This window comes from Amphiura filiformis, chromosome 17 (genome assembly GCF_039555335.1).
Source record: "Amphiura filiformis chromosome 17, Afil_fr2py, whole genome shotgun sequence".
NCBI classification, from domain to species: Eukaryota; Metazoa; Echinodermata; class Ophiuroidea; order Amphilepidida; family Amphiuridae; genus Amphiura; species Amphiura filiformis.
This window is the reverse complement of record NC_092644.1, coordinates 61,175,477-61,193,157: the sequence shown is the minus strand read 5'-3', so window position 1 is coordinate 61,193,157 and position 17,681 is coordinate 61,175,477. Positions and strand designations below refer to the sequence as shown.

Here is a 17,681-nt window from a genome sequence, read left to right as displayed (position 1 = left end):
GATACAGTGGCAGAAATTGAGACCAGCATGCAGACAGGTGGTTATGGGGAGCCATCATTGATGCCCGACAGCAAGAGTCGACGGAGTAAGAGTATTTATTAGTAAGGGCATCTAAAAATGCTCCGGAAAGGGACAAGGGATTCAAAATTTCCATTATTTAGCACATGTATGCTCTACTCCTACTGCTGCAAAACACTGCTAAAATGCTTACAAGAATGACACAAACATAACTGACAAGAAAACAATTTCAAAATAACATCAAGTTAAAGAAAATTGAGATTTGAATGAGAATAATGAAAGTTTTGGCCAGTTCTGAAAAATGACGAGCGCTCCAAGAGGAAACTATGAATTCATTGCCGTTGGCCTAAACTATAGTTTGAATATACATTGTAGACTCAACAATTATGAAAGCTGAATAAAGTCGCCAATTTGGCAATATATTCCCAAGTTTGTAGTCAGATTGTGATATACCTAATTCCTCCCATGAATCCATTTAATATTATTTAAATGATTAGTTTTGTGAAAAATTGCACGAAAATCAGGCTGAACGTGGACAGCGTTTGAGTTTCCTGGTGTCGCATCGGAAATGCGTCTCACTTTGAATCTTAAAATTTATCAAGATATGATCAATATTGCAATAAATTTTGCCATGATATCACGACATGGAAAACCCTGGTGATGCCCACCCTTAGCTCCAACACATGTACACGACAGATCTATTCTCATTTGGAAGTGAGCTTGCACTTTTAGGAAGGAGAAAAGAACAGTTTTTTAAACATACACTTTATTTACCACCATGTTGCTCGAAAATTCTAGCCACAAATTTACTTACTGATGAGCTTCACATTCAAGGCTAGAGATCATTGCATTCAAAATCTAGTCGGATTTGCTGAAGCATGACACCGTGTAAAGCAATGGAAGTTCAGAAGTAAACACAGCCGATCAGGACAGGCGATCGCATCAAAAATGTTACTAAAATTGTACTTCAACAAAATTTTAGACTGTTCAAAATGGGCAAATTTTACTCAAAGATATAGTTCATTTTGACAAAATAACTTTCATCCAAATTTCAACATTAAGGTGGTACTACACCCTCTGATAAATTTTGTGACTAATTTTGCATTTTGCTCAAAAAATAACTATACACTGCTAACAAAAGTTATGTTTGTTATAGGGGCAACAAATCCAATTACTTCACTGAAATTTCAGTGATTCAAGACAAGTGATTCATTTATATATGTTGAGAAATGAGGTACATTCTAGCGGCACCTCTTTTCTTACCATAAATAACGTACCGTACCGCTTGTCTTGAGTCACTGAAATTCCAGTAACTGGATTCCTTGCCCCTATAATATATTGTAGGCCTACATAACTTGCGTTACCAGTGTGTTATTATTTTTTGAGAAAAATGCAAAAATAGTCACAAATTTATCAAGGGGTGTAGTGTAGTACCCCCTTTTCAACGCTGTCCGACTGAAAAACGATAGCAACGTACTCACGGTTCGATTTAGAGGGGTTTTACATGCACAAATGCATGTAACTTTGGCTCTGTGCATGTAGAATTTTGCCTGTGCATGCAAAATTTTGTGTTATTTGGCCCATTTTGAGGGAAAAATCGGAGTTGTGCATGTACATTTTATTTTCTAAATCGAACCCTGAACGTACTCTAGCATCGAATGCATCAAACTTTTGTGTGCAAATTCGAAGCTATAGTTCTCGAGTAAGCTGCACTGTCACTGATTTATAAAAATGCAAAAGTCACAATGTAAATCATGACAATGTTCAAATAATAAATAAACAATGATAAAATCTTTAAAGTCAATGCCAGGATTGCAAATGAGGCGTGTAGGCCCTATTTATTTTCTTCTTTCTTGAACAAAGTTGAACAATGCAATGTGCATATAACAGTACAGAATGTTGATGGGGGATCCATACTTTTCTGTAGGATATTCTTGTTGGGAAATTCACGATTTCGGATTCGGATTCCTTTCACAAACAGCTATTGCCGAATCATTCATTGGGAACAATAGAAATGTAGTACAGGGATCTACACGGTGATTTTTTTCATTTTGGGTGGATCACCGTATGTAGACATTTTCATTGAAAATACATGTCACCCATGCACCACGTAATTGAATAGCAGCCCGGTACTGCACAAGTTTGCCCCGAGGTTCACTGGTTACCAGTTGCTCTCGTCTATGTAATCGGCAATCGCGGAACATAAAAATCGTGGTGCACATATCATGACATCAGGAATTGACACAAATTTTACGGTAAAAGCAGTCATACCTAGAAAGTATAGAATTCAAAATGAGAAAATATTCGAGGTATGACTTGTTGCACTAATATCAATGCGAAAAGATGCAATCTCGACCAATCACAGCTCGGGATTTGTTTGGGCTGAGTCTGGGGAACTTCCGATAAAACTTGTAAGTTGTAGCGCATGCTCGGGGAGTTCACTCTATCTCTCACCACAGACGCATTTAACATGGGGTTGTAACACAGAGCTTTTGCTCATTAGTCATTGTGCTCTGGTTGTTTTATCATTTTTTCATTTCTGTTCTCCGGAGTTTATTTTAAAATACACAAGTCATAATTTTATGTTATCTGCACCAGTATGAACAAATAAATAATACTACCAAACCAAGTTCCTGTTTGTCAGAACTTTTATTAATACCAGTGGCCTACCGTATTCAGCCAAGTTATAATGCATGCCATGGGCCCATGCATAATATGAGATGGATTGATGATGATGCGGTCGGATGCAGAGGAGCAGAATTCAGAGGTTTCACAGAGCATTTGATTCATCTGCTTCAAAATCTATAATTCCTACCATGTTTTTAATAAATCCTTACCCTAATTGGCGCACAGGATATAAAGCCACCTGGTTCCTGTTGTTTGTAAGCAGTAAAGTATCGCTATGGGTTTAATTTCAAGGTACTTTGACAATGTTGACATCCATACCAAACCATCCGTAATTCGCAGGCGCAATGGGATGGGAAATTGGGAATGGAAATACTGGAAATATTGGGCTGAAATTAAATACGGCGTTGCCAGATATTGTACCAAAATACACCCGAACAATGAATACATGCGCGCGACGCAACAAACAAGCAAGCTGGAAATACAGGAAGAAAGAAGGAAGAAAGGAAGGAAAGGAAGGAAGGAAGGAAGGAAGGAAGGAAGGAAGGAAGGGAGGGAGGAAGGGAGGGAGGAAGGAAAGAAGGAAGGAAGGAGAAAGGAAGAAAGTTTAGGAATGAAGGAAGGAAGGAAGAACTTCCGGAAGGAAAGAAGGAATAAATAATTGACAGTGAGGGGGGGAATGGGCGTTTTTGAAAAACTATCGACAAAAAGTTTTTGGTTCCCCCCGCATCCACTCAGAATTTTCGCGTTCCCCTTGTTTTCCAAATTTTCTCCATTTAAAACTTGACGATCCCCCTCATGGTTCAACTAAATTTCAGGTTCCCCTCAAAACATTTCGTGTTCCCCCTAAATTTCCCCATCCCCCCATAAATAACGATCGCTCCCTTATTTTGGCATAGAGGCAAACATTTTTGGCAGACCATTTTGTGAAATCCACCCACGGGGACAGATAACTTGCATAGCCCCTTAAATGCCTTATAAAAAATCAGATTTGATAATTATTTACCGAATTCATCAGAAAATGTAGGCCTATCATGCAGTAAGTTGGGGGAAGGGGGGCAGAGTGCCCCCAAAATGAAAGAACAAAGTGCTCCTCTGACACTGAAATGAAAGGGAAAATCAGAAGGGCAAAGGAAAAGAAAAGGGCCAACAAGGAACCCCTTTTCTACCAAAATTCCGGGCAAAATTCAGCCCGATCATGGGCAAAAATAGTGTAAAACACAACATTTTTGTGCGCTACGCGCGCACATCTTCCCAATACTTTTTTGAAGCTCGAAGACATTAAGTCTCTATGTATTGTATGATGCAACTGTAATTTTTTTCCTCTATCCCCGGAAATTTTATTTTGCGCCCCCGGCCCCCCCCCCCTCCCCGACCAACGGCTGGCTACGCCCCTGAAACTTAACCTGAAACGCATTATACCCCATCCTATAATATGGTGTTTAGCTAATAGGCTATATGTTCAAGTTATATTATTCATCTAGGCCTAGGAACTGGGGACTTGCGGGGGCTGAGCCATCGCAATATAATTTTGGTATGTGGGCTCAGCCTCCCCACCCAATAATCCAGAAGTTTAAACAAAATGTGACCAGATATTAATACCGGGAAAATTGGTGGTTTTGGCCGATTTTTCGCAAACTCGCTTGACACCGAGGGGGGAACTCCCTCGGACACCCAAGCTGGGTCGCCAACATATTTTATTGGGTCAGCCCCCCCCCCCACCTTGAAAATCTTCCTAAGCCAATGTTATATAATGTTCAAGTTAGATTTAACATTATTAACATGTATACAAGCTAAACACTGTGTAGCGTGTTTATAAAATGACCGCGCTCAGCTGAACGAATACCTTATAGGCCTAAGTGTTTATGCGTTTAGATACAGATGTGCCTTGATTTGTGATGAGTAGGAGAATGCGGTTTTAAAAATATGAAACATCTTTCTGAAAAGGTCACATGAGATAATAATTAAAATTTCAGTTGGCTAAACGCCTAACGTGTTTAAAAAGTGTTACAGCTAGGGATTTACAAATTGTGTAGTAGTTAACCTCAATGGGGTTCATTTAATCATTTTAATCACAATTGTGGGTCAAACATGTAGACCATGTTTGTGGGGGTTAAATTCTAACATTTTTCGTCGGTGCACTCTGGTAAGGGGGTTAAAAATGACCATTTTGGGATCGAATTTTGACCCCGCGTAGGTTTAAGTGTGCATGAAAAAAGTTTCAAGTGTGCATGAAAAAAGTTTCAAGTGTGCTTGAAAAAAAGCATTTGTTTAGGCTTTTGTGCATGCACGCGAATAATCATTTAGTCAATGCCTAGGCCCTATACTATAGGACCTACCAGTGGTCTCCCGGGGCCAAACTGTAATGCCAAAATCCGCTGCCGGCTCTCACGCTCTCCTCCAAACCATACCCGCAATACACTCAACCGCCCTCCCCCCTCACCACCACCACCTCCACCACCGCCACCAACATGCACCCACCAGGACACCTCCACATAAATCATTGTATCACATCACATCTCGTCTGCACGGAATTGTGCGTAAAGTTATGGACGTGGGTGCTATTTTACGCCCAATCACACATAACGGTTTAATCTGCGTAATGCTGTGTGCAATTTCGGGAAATTGGCAACATTGCAAAAACCGAGCGAATAAATAAAAATTCCTTTAAAAGGAATAGGGCGAGCAAATGAAAATATCGTCAAGAGAAATGTATGAATGAGCATCTTCTCTGGAATGAGTAAACCCTTCACAATTAAAAACTGGGAAAATATGACACAGCATCCAATGGGGCAATAACACAAAACGTAACAAAGATACAAGGGTTTTAACTTTGTTTATACGTTTTGTGTTATCCCCCATTGGATGTTGTGTCAAATTTTCCCTATTAATTTTATCCATTGCTAGACTGTTGTATCCTTTTGGAGCCATCCTTGGTCAGTTGGAACAGATTTTTCCTGTTTGTCATAATGTACGATCTTATAATATGAATTTGGTTAATTTTTTTCAAACCTGATTTTTTTGCATATTTGTAATGTTTACACATGTCACAACTTGCACCTAAATGGAATCATGCAGCCAAAATTGTTGTGTTTGTAGGTAAACAGAGCAAAGTTCGACATAAAGTCATAATTCAAGAAATTATGACTTTATGTCCGCTCATAGAACTGCGTGTTAAACGGCCAAAATAACAAACAGTGTTTCTTTCACGTTCCCTCGTTATTTCAGCTCAAAATGGACAGAAACCATTCCCGATCATTATTACTAGTATTATTTCAGCATTTTGAGTATAATTAATGACAAATTTAAAATTTGAAGGAAATCGTACATTAAGCCTTTAACCCTTCACAGCATAATGAGGGCACGGTGGTTCAGTGGTTACAGCCTTGGCTGAGAGCTTGCTCGACGTGCGTGGGTTCGCGAGTTCCCCGTCCCACCACCGTGTTGCGCCCTTGGGCAAGGCGATTTGCCTCGCTTGCCTCACCCCACCATGGGAAGCTGTTAAGGGTAGTCACAGTCGTTGTACTGATGAACCCTGCGCCATTTGTAGGCAGCAAACGTGGTTCCGACATATTCTAATAACAGCGGAATAAATGTAAAGCGCTTTGAGGCTGTTTACGGCATAAAGTGCTATATAAATATCTACATTTATTTATTTAACAGAAAACATTTATATTAAAGCCATAATGTATGATCTTATAATATGAAATTGGTTAATTTTTTTCTGCATATTTGTAATGTTTACACATGTCCCAACTTGCACCTAAATGGAATCGCCAAATTTGTTGTCTTTGCAGGTCAACAAAGCAAAGTTCGACATTCAATTATGACTTTGTGTCCTTCCATAGAACTGCATGTTAAATCGTCAAAATAATCAGTGGGGCTTCTTCTTTCACTTGACCTTGTTATTTCAGCTTAAAATGGACAGCAACCCTTCCCGCAGTTATTACTAACAGTAATTCAATATTTTGAATAAAGAATAACAAAATTAAACTTTGACGGAAATCGTACATTAAGGCTTTAACATTTTATGCATTGTTATAAAATTTTGTAGAAAATAGTTCTTTAAAACATTTTCGTAGAATCATACCCAGTGTTTTTATCATAAGTTAACAAGACTTCTTCTCATCTTCTCTGGTGCAGGTGAGACAATATAGTCTGGGCTATATCTTTCCATATCAAAGTTTCAAAATCTGTCATATCTATTTCCTCAATATATAATATTGATTATGAGGGAAAAGTTTGATTTTACAATATTTCGATATTATTTTCTAACTTTATCCGTGATTAACATAACTGTGTATTTCAAAGCGTCAAAATATACCACTATTTTGTCCCAACAAATATAATCCAGGGAATATAATATAATATTCATTCATAAGTTTATTTATTTTATTCAACCTGAGACATTTCTATAGGTGCTACATACATGCAGGACAGCTAGGGGTGTAATAAATTGCAAGAACCTCAACTTGGTTCTTTCTGGTCTTAACTTCTTCATATCTTCTTCGAAAAATTTTGTACGGGGGTGTGCCACGTAGACTTCGTGCTGACTTTCTCTATACCTACTTTTTGCTGTTTTTGTTACCCATCAGTATACCAATTTTCAACAAAAAGCACCCTAAAAGCACCCAAATTTGCCATAATTGGGTGCTTTTAAGGGCAATTTTCCCAAATGCGCCCAATTGGGCGCATTGATCTCCACTGAAAACCCACCCATCGATATACCCAAATCGCTGAAAAAGTACCCCAAAACCGTGGCACATCCCCGTATACCTTCAACCAGGAAGAACCCCCTCCGGGATGCAAGTATTGCAATTGCAATAAATAGCGCCCTCAATTTTCACACAAAATTAACAGTTTATAGAATAAAAACTTACCACAAAAAAGCAGGAAAAGATAAATAATTTGATATAGAAACAAAAATCTATGTTGAAAATTGTTACAAAATATAATGTATATATACAGATTATTAGTGCGATAGCTGTTGTATTATTTAGGTCTAGAGTTGAACATTATATAACGTTTTGTTAGATAAAATAATTGATGATCACATCAAACAACCGTTACAACAAGGTAATAGAACGTGATTAGTAAAAGATAATATTTTACTCTTATATACTATAGCTACCAATTCTATTTTAACTAAAAATTTATGGTATGCCCTCATTAAAAATATTACTACATGTACTTCAAAACTCTTGTAGATCAAACTTAAACACCCGATCAAAGACAACTTCAACTTATGGATTCAATAATTATTGTAATTTTTATTAAAGTGGATGATACTCTTATAGCTGTTGATTTCTAGGGTGTCTTGAAAATGTTGACCAATTTGTCCCTGTACTCTGTCACATATAGTTCCTGGTCATCATGTGATAGTGCAATACCTCGTGGGTCATTGACCTCTGTAGTGACACATCCCATGTACACTCTACCTCCTGCATATTTGTAGATAGCTTTTGGGTCACCCCGATTCACAACAAACACCTCATCTCTCTTACTACAACACACATACCGAGGTTGCCATCTCTTAACTTCAGGAGGAGTGGACAGGGTTTGGAGACATTTGTCTGAATAGTTGTATAGTTGCAAGTTTGCGTCTTCACCTGCTACTACAATCTCTTCATGGGATGTGACAGCAACACTGCGTGGCTCATAGGGTGTAGCAAAACTAGATTTCAATGACCCATCAGCATTGTGTATTGATATTGCATTATCACCAATACCTAGTATTATACACCCATTCTTGTCTACAATTACTGCTCTAGCTTCAGATGGCTCATTGTTTGCATTGTATGTTTTGAATTCAGAATATAATTTGTAGTTGTTGTCATACAGTTTACAAGTTGTGTCGTATGTAGGTATAACGTAGCCATTGGTGGATGTGATACTGACAACGCCTGATCCACCTAGCATATAACCATCAATAGTATGCATGAGCTCACCAGACTTTGAAAACACCAGTATTCTATGCCAAGAATCACACACTGCAACCGTTCCATCTGATGTTACAGCAATTCCTGTAGGTCCCTCTTTACAAGACACTTTCATTTGCCCTATTGGTTTCCACCTCTGACTGAATTCAATCGCAGGCGGAATAGGCATTATAGGAATATCTAACAATCTATCATCTACTTCATTTAGTTCAATCTTATTTAAATCTTGCAATGTACCTACTACAGAGTCATAATTCGCAATAACGTCATAATGTGATGCCGATCCTGTCATAAGACGCTTTCCTTCCTCGATAGCACTTTCAAATTGTTTCAGTTGACCTCGAGAATCATTTTCAGCGCAATCGAGCTCTCCTTTTCTATTCTGTTGTATGGCGGTGACATGCTTCTCTGTTGCAGCAAACAATTCTTCCACCTGATACAAATACCCCATCTTCAGTTTTTCATACTTTGCTTTGGCGTCATCAGCAGCTTTGTTAAGTTCAGAGGCTACTGTTTGGATTTTTTCGATACCATCTCGGCACTTCTTCTTCTTATCATCACATTTCTTTATCTCTTCGTCAAGGACACTCAACCTTTCTGCGGCTGCGTTCTTCAGCGTTACGTAATCATGATCTCGGCAGTGTTGTACCATCAGGATACAGTCTCTACACACGAGCTTCTTACAGGTTTTGCAGTAGAATTTATTCAGCTCACCTTCATGATCCGCGCAGTAGTGGTCTTTGGTATCAGTCAGGCTAGCTTTTCCTGACATCAAATCTTCTACTCTGACTATTCTATGATGTTTCATGGCTTCCCAGGCTTTATGTACATCATAACAGGATTGGCAGAGGTAGTGTTTACAATCCTGACAATAGACGGTAACTCTTTGGTCAGATTTCTTGCATTTGCTGCATATCTTCTTGGAATAGTCTTCTTTTGCCTTTTGAAAATATAAGAAAAAACAAAATTCGTTACTTATTGATAAAAAGGTTATGGTGAACCTCAGCAAAGTCTTTAAATTTTTAAATGGTTGTTAAAAGCCATGCAGTAAGTCCGATGTTTTTGCGGGCCTTTTTTGCGACAAATGTCGCGATTTTCGGTTGTCGGTTGTCGCGATTCATTCGGCAACCTTCAATGATCGGCATTGTTCGGGGCTTTGTTCGCATTATTAACGTATTTTAATTCTGCAGCCGGGGTGCCCGAGCGGGAGACGCGCGCTACCAACATTTTTAACCGATAGGGAAGACGCCGATACGCCCGCAAGACGTTGGACTAGGCATATATCTCAGTCTTCAGGCTAAGATATAATATAGTCTGGCGTTTTTTGCGGGCGTTTTCCCATTACCATTGGGGCTTTGTTTGCTTTATGACGCCTGTTGAGGACAAAAGGGAACGGAAAACGCCCGCAATAACGTCGGACTATATCTCCACTTAAAGGAGAGGTTATAGGCTCCTACTCCGACGTTTTTGCGGTTGCGTCAGACGTTGCGTTTTCGGACTGTCCACTCACTGTGGTGTTTTTTTCGGTTGTCCACTGCACCCTTTCCGCTCAAATGATCAGATTTGTTCGGGTTGTTGCTTGCATTTGACATGTTTGACGTCTTCTACAGCGGAAGACGCAGTTTGTCTATCGCAGCGGCAACACGCCCGCAAGATATCTGACTATATAGATGCCTAGACCTGCATGTGTATAGCGTAGTCCGATGTTTTTGCGGGCGTTTTGACGCAGCATTTTTTCCACTGCAAATATATGGTACTTCGTAATATAACAGCTATGAGAAAAGTGCATATGTTCGTCATTTTTCGGCACAAATAATTTTGATCCAAAAAAATAAAGACGGCAAGGGCGTAAACACCAATCTCCTAATGTGCATAATAGCCACCATTCTTCTAGCTAGCTCGTCCAAATCGCTGCAGTGATTGTTCTGGATATTTAGCCTATACCGTATAATATTTATTATGTATATTATGCTCTGATATAATGGACGTCTCGGACATTGTGGTTAAAGGCGCAGCGGAAGTTTGGGCGTAAGAAAATCCAGAACAAGACTTGAGTTGACTGTTGAGAAACGAAAATGGCAGCAGAGAACGGATAATCGCGACGGAGAACCGAAAATGGCCGTCAAATCGAACTCGAAGACTCTGATGATGGTTCCCTTCTATCAAATGACTATCATTGAAGACTGAGTTCCGCAGTCTATTTAAAAAATACTGACTTCGTTTTACATCAAGAAGGACACAATAACTGCGACTTAAACGTGATATGGACATGCTTATTAACCGCAAAGAAATCTTTTGCATTTTATAATTTTATTCTTATCGAGAGTGACATGGTCTTTCAATTCGTGCCGAGTGTCCATGGCAGACTTGACTATGCTTCAGTGGGCATGAAAGGATTCAATAGATAACCTCTGCCCCACTAATCCCAAGCTATTGTCTGAAATTGCTCCTTGGAAGATGTATCATAAAAACGCAGTCCTCAAATGATAGTCATATAACGACCAAAAGATAAACAGTGTTGGAGGACTCGGGACTCGGACTCGGACTCGAGTCCGGACTCGAGTCCTTTTTTCAAGGACTCGGACTCGGACTTGGACTCGGACACCAAGGACTCGGACTCGGACTCGGATGATGAGGACTCGACTACAACACTGAAGATAAATGACTGCAGTCTAGGTGAAGCTGAGTCCTATCAAAATCAAACAGAAAACAATTTCATGCCTTATTTTAACACCGGGATTTTTTTTCAAATGTATATCCAAGAACTATGTTTTTATTCAACATTACTGATTTTTTTTTTTTTTTTTTTTTTATTTGACCGAGAATTTTCAAAGCAAAAAGGCGTATTTCTGAATTGTGCAACATATATCGACCGACTTTTAGCACGACTATGCGTAACAATTCGCAAGGGAAACGTGTAATCCGATTATCACTATGTCAGCTGGATCACGCATTTGAGTTCTGCACCACGATCGATATGATCGCAACACAAAGTCTATGGCATGCAGCGCACTACAGGGTTTATTGTTCTTTTGTGTCACAGCTATGTCTGCCATTGAGGTGTAGCATGGGTTACACCACATTTCGCCATAATACATTCTAGAAACGCTTGGTGTTAGAATAAGAAAAATTTTAATGCTAATTTATTGCACATTCTAGGGAAGCATAGTTACCTTTTAAAATAACCGAGTGAGGGTTTTCAAGAAAATATTTTTCCTGTCAAAACTGAAGCATCTTCTGTATAAAAGAAAATATGAATATTAACTGCACATCATATATAACGATTCGTGATACCCAATTGTGGCACATTTATGTCGTTTAAGAAGCAGAGAATTTTATTTCAATTTTATATACGCCAAAATAATTTTTTTAATTGAGCAAAAATAAGGATAGAAAAAACGTTGAAAATCCTATGTGAATATTACATTAGACCCAGCAAAAGATTACTGTTTCGTTTTTATGGTAATCTAATCTTTTATTTCCTGAAAAAACATTTGGGGTCTAAAATGGATTTTTTATGTAATTGATAAAAACATCGAACGTGTATACAAGAAAATGGTAGGTTTTCCTCTATAGTATTTTACTGACCATGGAAATGTACTGAGACACAAGCACGTGTCAAAATCGATATAATGTATTTGTGACATAGTATGATCCCTAATTGAGGCAAATAACTATACATGTTACTTATATCTTGTTAACTCTTTATAACGTGTTCATGTTTAAAGTAGAGTTTTGTTTCAATTATAAATATATAATATATTAGGATTCAAAGAGAAAGTTAAAAAGCTCACCCTTGTACAGAGTTAAAATTCGGGGGTGAGAAAGTGAAACTTCTCACACATAAAAGTGAGGAGATACATTCCTAAAATGACCATGTCCGCCACGACAGATGGTATGTTCAAAAGTAATAGTCATTTCGATCCTGAATTCTGGCTAATCTGACTAAATAATCATAAATGTGGTTTTGGCCAAGGAAATCTTCCTCTTCTTGGCCAAGCCTCCTCCTTTCCAGGATTTAGACCATCTCAAGGGACACCACCCACTTTATTGGTGATCTGAATCATACCAGCCATATGATTGGTTGAAAGTTGATATCTAAACCTACTTGGAAGTTTGTGATTGGTCAGGAAAGTTTAGTACCAATCACTGTTAAGAAGCTTCCGATTGGATAATATTAATTATCTGATTATTCCTTCATTTGTATGTATATGGAGAGATATTCCTCTTCTCTTCAGTCTAATCTACAACTTGACTCAGAGAACACCTCACTGAGGGGTTCGAAGAAGATTTTAAAACGCCATCGAAATGTGTAAAGCTTTATCTTCAGAAATAAAACAGTTATGCTTTGAGATATAAACATCAATAAGTGTACTTGTGTGTTAATGGCCACGCTATTCATTCGTCACAGTATTGTCCATACAGACGCCCAGTTATCATGTTTATTATTGGATTTTTTTTGTATAAAACACGCAGTTAACAATAATTGAGCGCTAATAATACACATAAATGTTTAGGCAAATAAAATTCCAAAATATGGTACGTTTTCTGCCTTTGCTTGTCACGTGGTAGGCCTATGTTGAAGTTGCGATTATATCTTCAAATAAGTTTCAAATGAATTCCAAGTGACAAGTGGTCGAGTGGTCTAAGGCGCTGGGTTCATAGTGTATCTAAAGCAGTCCGCCGCCGTGAGTTCGAACCCCGCCTCCGCCAAACTTTAATGAAGTAAAATTAAAATTTTACTTTTAAAAAATTTCATATTGGGGAAATGTGACTGGCAGAATTTATGTATGGCGTGGAGTGGTGTGAGCATGGGTGTAGGAATGCATGAAATTGGATGTAGGGGTGAAATTTTAAAGTTGACCCAATTATTCGCCAGCGAAGTGTTACGTGTAATCTGATTATCACCATGTCTATTAGACACGAAATGAGCGTATTTATTTGCCTTCAAAAAGGTGCGTGATCCAGTTACCAAGGAGTTATGTAACCACTCCACTTTTAATCCAACTGATCTCTAATTGTTCCTTTGGTAAAAATAAATAAATAAATAAAAGCCCACAAAAAACCTTCAAGAATTGTCAAATGTAGGCCTATATTCGTAGTTAAAAAAAGACCTGTAAAACAAACATGGCAGAGAAAAAAATCTAAATAGTGAAATACTGAACAGATTTGAACTTCATCGAGTCTCGAAGTCCAGTGTTTTCCAAACTGAGCTAATGGGGTTCAGACATACATTTGCAGGTTGAATTGTTCGTATATAGGTATGTGTTGAATAAAGAACCCATGACCCCAGTATGAATAAAACAAAACAAAACAAAACAAAAATAAAGCAAATAAAAAACAAAAAAGAATAAAAAAAAGAAATAATAAAGAAACAAAAAAGAAACAAAATGAAAAACAAAGCAAAAAATAAAGAAAGAATAAGTAGTTGAAAAAAATGAGTGTTAGATTAAGGGCTGGGGTATGAACGTTTGGACAGTATTTATTGTGGGACATTAGAGCACATCAGACATATCGAATTGCATTCTGAATACGAAGAACGTCCTTCTGATATCAAATAATTTTGATTTTTTGAAATTCACAATGTAATACACATTTTATGGCAAATGATTAAAATTTGATATTTTTGATATTAAACAGTACTCTAAGTAAACTTTATAAATCTGATGATTTTTTACTTAAAGTGTATGTAGGTGGGATAAAAAGCCGACGATCAATTGAAAATTTTGACCTTTCGTATTGAAGATATGATTTTTTTTTCAAAAACACCAAAAAAATTAGGTCTTTTTTGGGAAAAAAATCCATAACTTCAATATGAAAGTTCAAAATTTTCAATTGACCGTCGGCTTTTTTTCCCAGCTACATACACTTTAAAAATATATCATTAGATTTATAAAATTTACTTCGAGGACTGTTATATATCAAAAATGTGAAAAATATCGAATTTTAATAATTTGTCATAAAATTTGTATTATATCGTGAATTTCAAAAATAAAAATTATTTGATATTAGAAAGACATTCTTCGTATTCAGAATGCAATTCGATATGTCTGATGTGCTCTCATGTCCCACAAAAAATACTGTCGAAACGCTCAAAACGTTCATTTCAGATCCCTTAAATTTATCAAGAAAAGCTCAAACCCCAAAATAAAAAACGGAAAAGTTTCGATGATTTGCTCAAAACCCTTTACGCTTTTGTCACTTTTGTGGATGGCGCTGTTCATTTTTTTTTTCATTTTTGCACGTTTTCAAAAGCCCTCGATAGAAGGCACATGTGCTAATTATCGAGTGAATACGGTATATCGTAAACATTAGTAAACATATAACCAAAGGTATTTTCAATAATGAAAAAGGATATTGCACGATCACATCCCAAAACTGATATTAGACATGAGTCATGAAAGCCTGACAGACCCACTTTTGAAATTTCAACCAGAAGTACTTAGCTCATTCTTTCTTTTTCAGACTGCGTGTGTGCTCTAAGATATATGTTTAATAAAACTTTACATTGAATGTGTAACGAAATTGAACATTTCATACAAATGTAAAATGAATTATTATTGTATCGAGCCTACCTTCTCCATTTGCACTCCTGGAAATCCCCTAACACCTTCTGATGGGATTGGTGTTGTTTTCTTACACCGAGGGCAGATAATCTCTGCTGTCGTTTCCGTGTTATGACTAATCCAATCTTCTAAACACTCTTCACAGAAACAGTGATGACAACGTAATCTACGAGGGTTTCGAAAACGTTCCAGACAAATACCACAATTTGAAGAAATTTTGTATTTTTTGCTGATCAATGAGCATGCCATTTCATATTATGGCAAGGGGTGTGTCAAATCATCCGTGCCTGGTCGAATGTATAATTTACAGGAGAGCGTAATGATAGTACAGTGAGTTGGTATGCAAGTCCGGGTACATAGTCTGAAAAATAATAGAATTTGCTCTTATGATGCATTTGTTTACTTATTTATAAGCTATTATATGATATTGATAACCTTATCTGATAGGGCTTTAGACTAATATTTCAGTTCAGTTCAGTCGAGTTTTATTCTTAGATATAACATGACATGACATGGATCATAGAATATAACGAACCCGGGGGGGGCACTCAACTTGACCGATGACCCCCTTTTTTTAAAAGCCATACCCGATGACCCCCCTTTTTTTTAGCTGCGGCTACCCAATGACCCCCTTTTTTCTAGAATAGCATCATCAAAATGGAACAACAAAATGCCAAAACTGTCAAATTTTGCTCCATTTTTTCAAAATTATGCCGAAATTTTCAAAGTTTTGCTCCATTTTTTCAAAATTTTCTACCCGATGACCCTTTTTTTAAAATCTTATACTCGATGACCCCCTTTTTTTCAAAATATTGTACCCAATGACTCCCTTTTTTATTTTGTTTGTACCCAATGACCCCCTTTTTTAAAATAACGCTTTGTACCCGATAGGCCCCTACTTCGCGACTCCGGTAGGCACATACCCGTCACTTCCAAAGTTCAAGTGTGGTGCATGAGCATGTATAGTCAGTTACAACAATTACAAGGCGATCCCCCAACAGGAGCAAGGGGTTGGACTCAAATCATTACACTGTGCGACAAGAGCTATTTATCGTGCCTCCTGGCACGTTTGTGCAGTGAGATTAAAAATCCGTGCAGTAAGAATTAAAAATATTTCTATGAAATTCAACAATCTCAAAAGGGTCGGTTGAATTCGCCGTAAAAGTGATGCTGTAACAGGATTAACAGCTATCATAGAAATAGGTTAAAACAGATTAGAAGATTTTTTAACTTCAACGCTTTCCGGGAGCACAGTACCAACTGCGTCCTCAGCCGGATGTTATGGTTCTGATGGTTTATATCTTAACAACCTTGGATTATGTCACACTAGATGACGTTAAAATGTGTTTTCCTCGTCCCCCGGCGGTCTTGGGTATGAGGTTGTAACAACCTGGTGCTAAGTCCAGTCCAGTGTCTCTGTTCAAGTTCGGTCCTTTCTTCATGATGTGAATGGCTAGAACTCTTCTGGAAAATTCTTTGGGCTCTTTTTCCAGACGTTTCCCGGTCTATTTGATTGGAGTACTTACTCCTGGAGATATGCTCATGTACAGCAGATTTGGAACAGGCAGCCATTGATTTGTATTCAGATAGCCGTTTTTTCCAACTTCCTACCTGTTTCACAAATGTACATAGCATCACAAAAAGCAGGAAATTTCATAGACGGTTCCTGACCGCATGTTTAGTTTTGTCTATTTTATCTTTCGGTGACACTAGTGTATGCCGGAGTTTGCAGTGGGGTTTAAAAGATACGGGGACTCAGTCCCCGACTCAGTCCTGCTGCGAGGTAGGCTATGCCATAGTCGAATATTATAAAAAATATGTTATTATTAGTCATGATGAACCCATTTCGTTGAACTCAAAATTATACTGATGTTTATTAAAATTAAAGTATTCAATAGTAAAATGGTCATAAAGAGTTAAAAATATCAGACGATTAGTGACAATAAAAGTAATTGAATGCAACATTATCTTGCATAATTATAACGGCTCACTTTAATACTGAACAATTCTGATTTTGGAATCTACCAGTTTATTGATAGCGAACCCCGAAATTTCGATTATGAACTTTGAATTGTAAGCAGAACTTTACCCCCTGGACTTTGCTCTCTAAAAACACACTGTCAAGCATACTTGTTTATCAGTCCATTAACCACAAGTACTAAGCATGGACGCGCTAGATGTTTGATGAGAGATTAACTTTCGCGTGAACACAAAAGCGCCGCAAATACCACAGACAGTTGTTTACGGTGTAGTTAATGGTAATGGCGCGGGCCCAGACGATTTAAACCATAGCGAGGTATGGGCGACCAATCACAAGGCAGATCCATTTAAAGATGCATTACATCATGGACAATTTTAGTTAGGCCAGAAATTGGCCTAACTCTCCATAGAGTCCCGTGTTAAAAATCTTAACCGCAAGGCAATGTCAGTAGTCCACTTGGGAAGCTAACAAACAGAGGGAGTAGGGTGACTGATCAGATGTGAAAATCTATCAATTGTGCACATATTAATTAAATCAGAGTTTTAAGCTGAA

At 37.8% G+C, this 17,681-nt stretch overlaps 2 protein-coding genes across 4 annotated transcripts in view; both read right to left on the bottom strand.

Annotated features, from left to right (window-relative positions):
- The window catches only part of LOC140138113 (ras-specific guanine nucleotide-releasing factor RalGPS2-like), a 65,465-nt gene extending 62,480 nt beyond the window's left edge, over positions 1–2,985 (bottom strand). For all 3 annotated transcript variants that reach the window (XM_072160010.1, XM_072160013.1, XM_072160011.1), the window contains exon 1: positions 2,856–2,985. The gene's annotated coding sequence lies outside the window, so the exon portion shown is untranslated. The remainder of the gene's footprint in view (positions 1–2,855) is intronic.
- Positions 2,986–7,945: 4,960 nt separating this feature from the next.
- On the bottom strand, positions 7,946–15,397 carry LOC140137339 (E3 ubiquitin-protein ligase TRIM45-like). Its single transcript, XM_072158981.1, has 2 exons — positions 15,158–15,397; positions 7,946–9,522 (listed from the first exon to the last, which is right to left on the bottom strand). Exons 1-2 carry the CDS (start codon positions 15,395–15,397, stop codon positions 7,951–7,953), a joined length of 1,812 nt encoding a protein of 603 aa, XP_072015082.1. The 3' UTR covers positions 7,946–7,950.
- Positions 15,398–17,681: the final 2,284 nt, after the last annotated feature.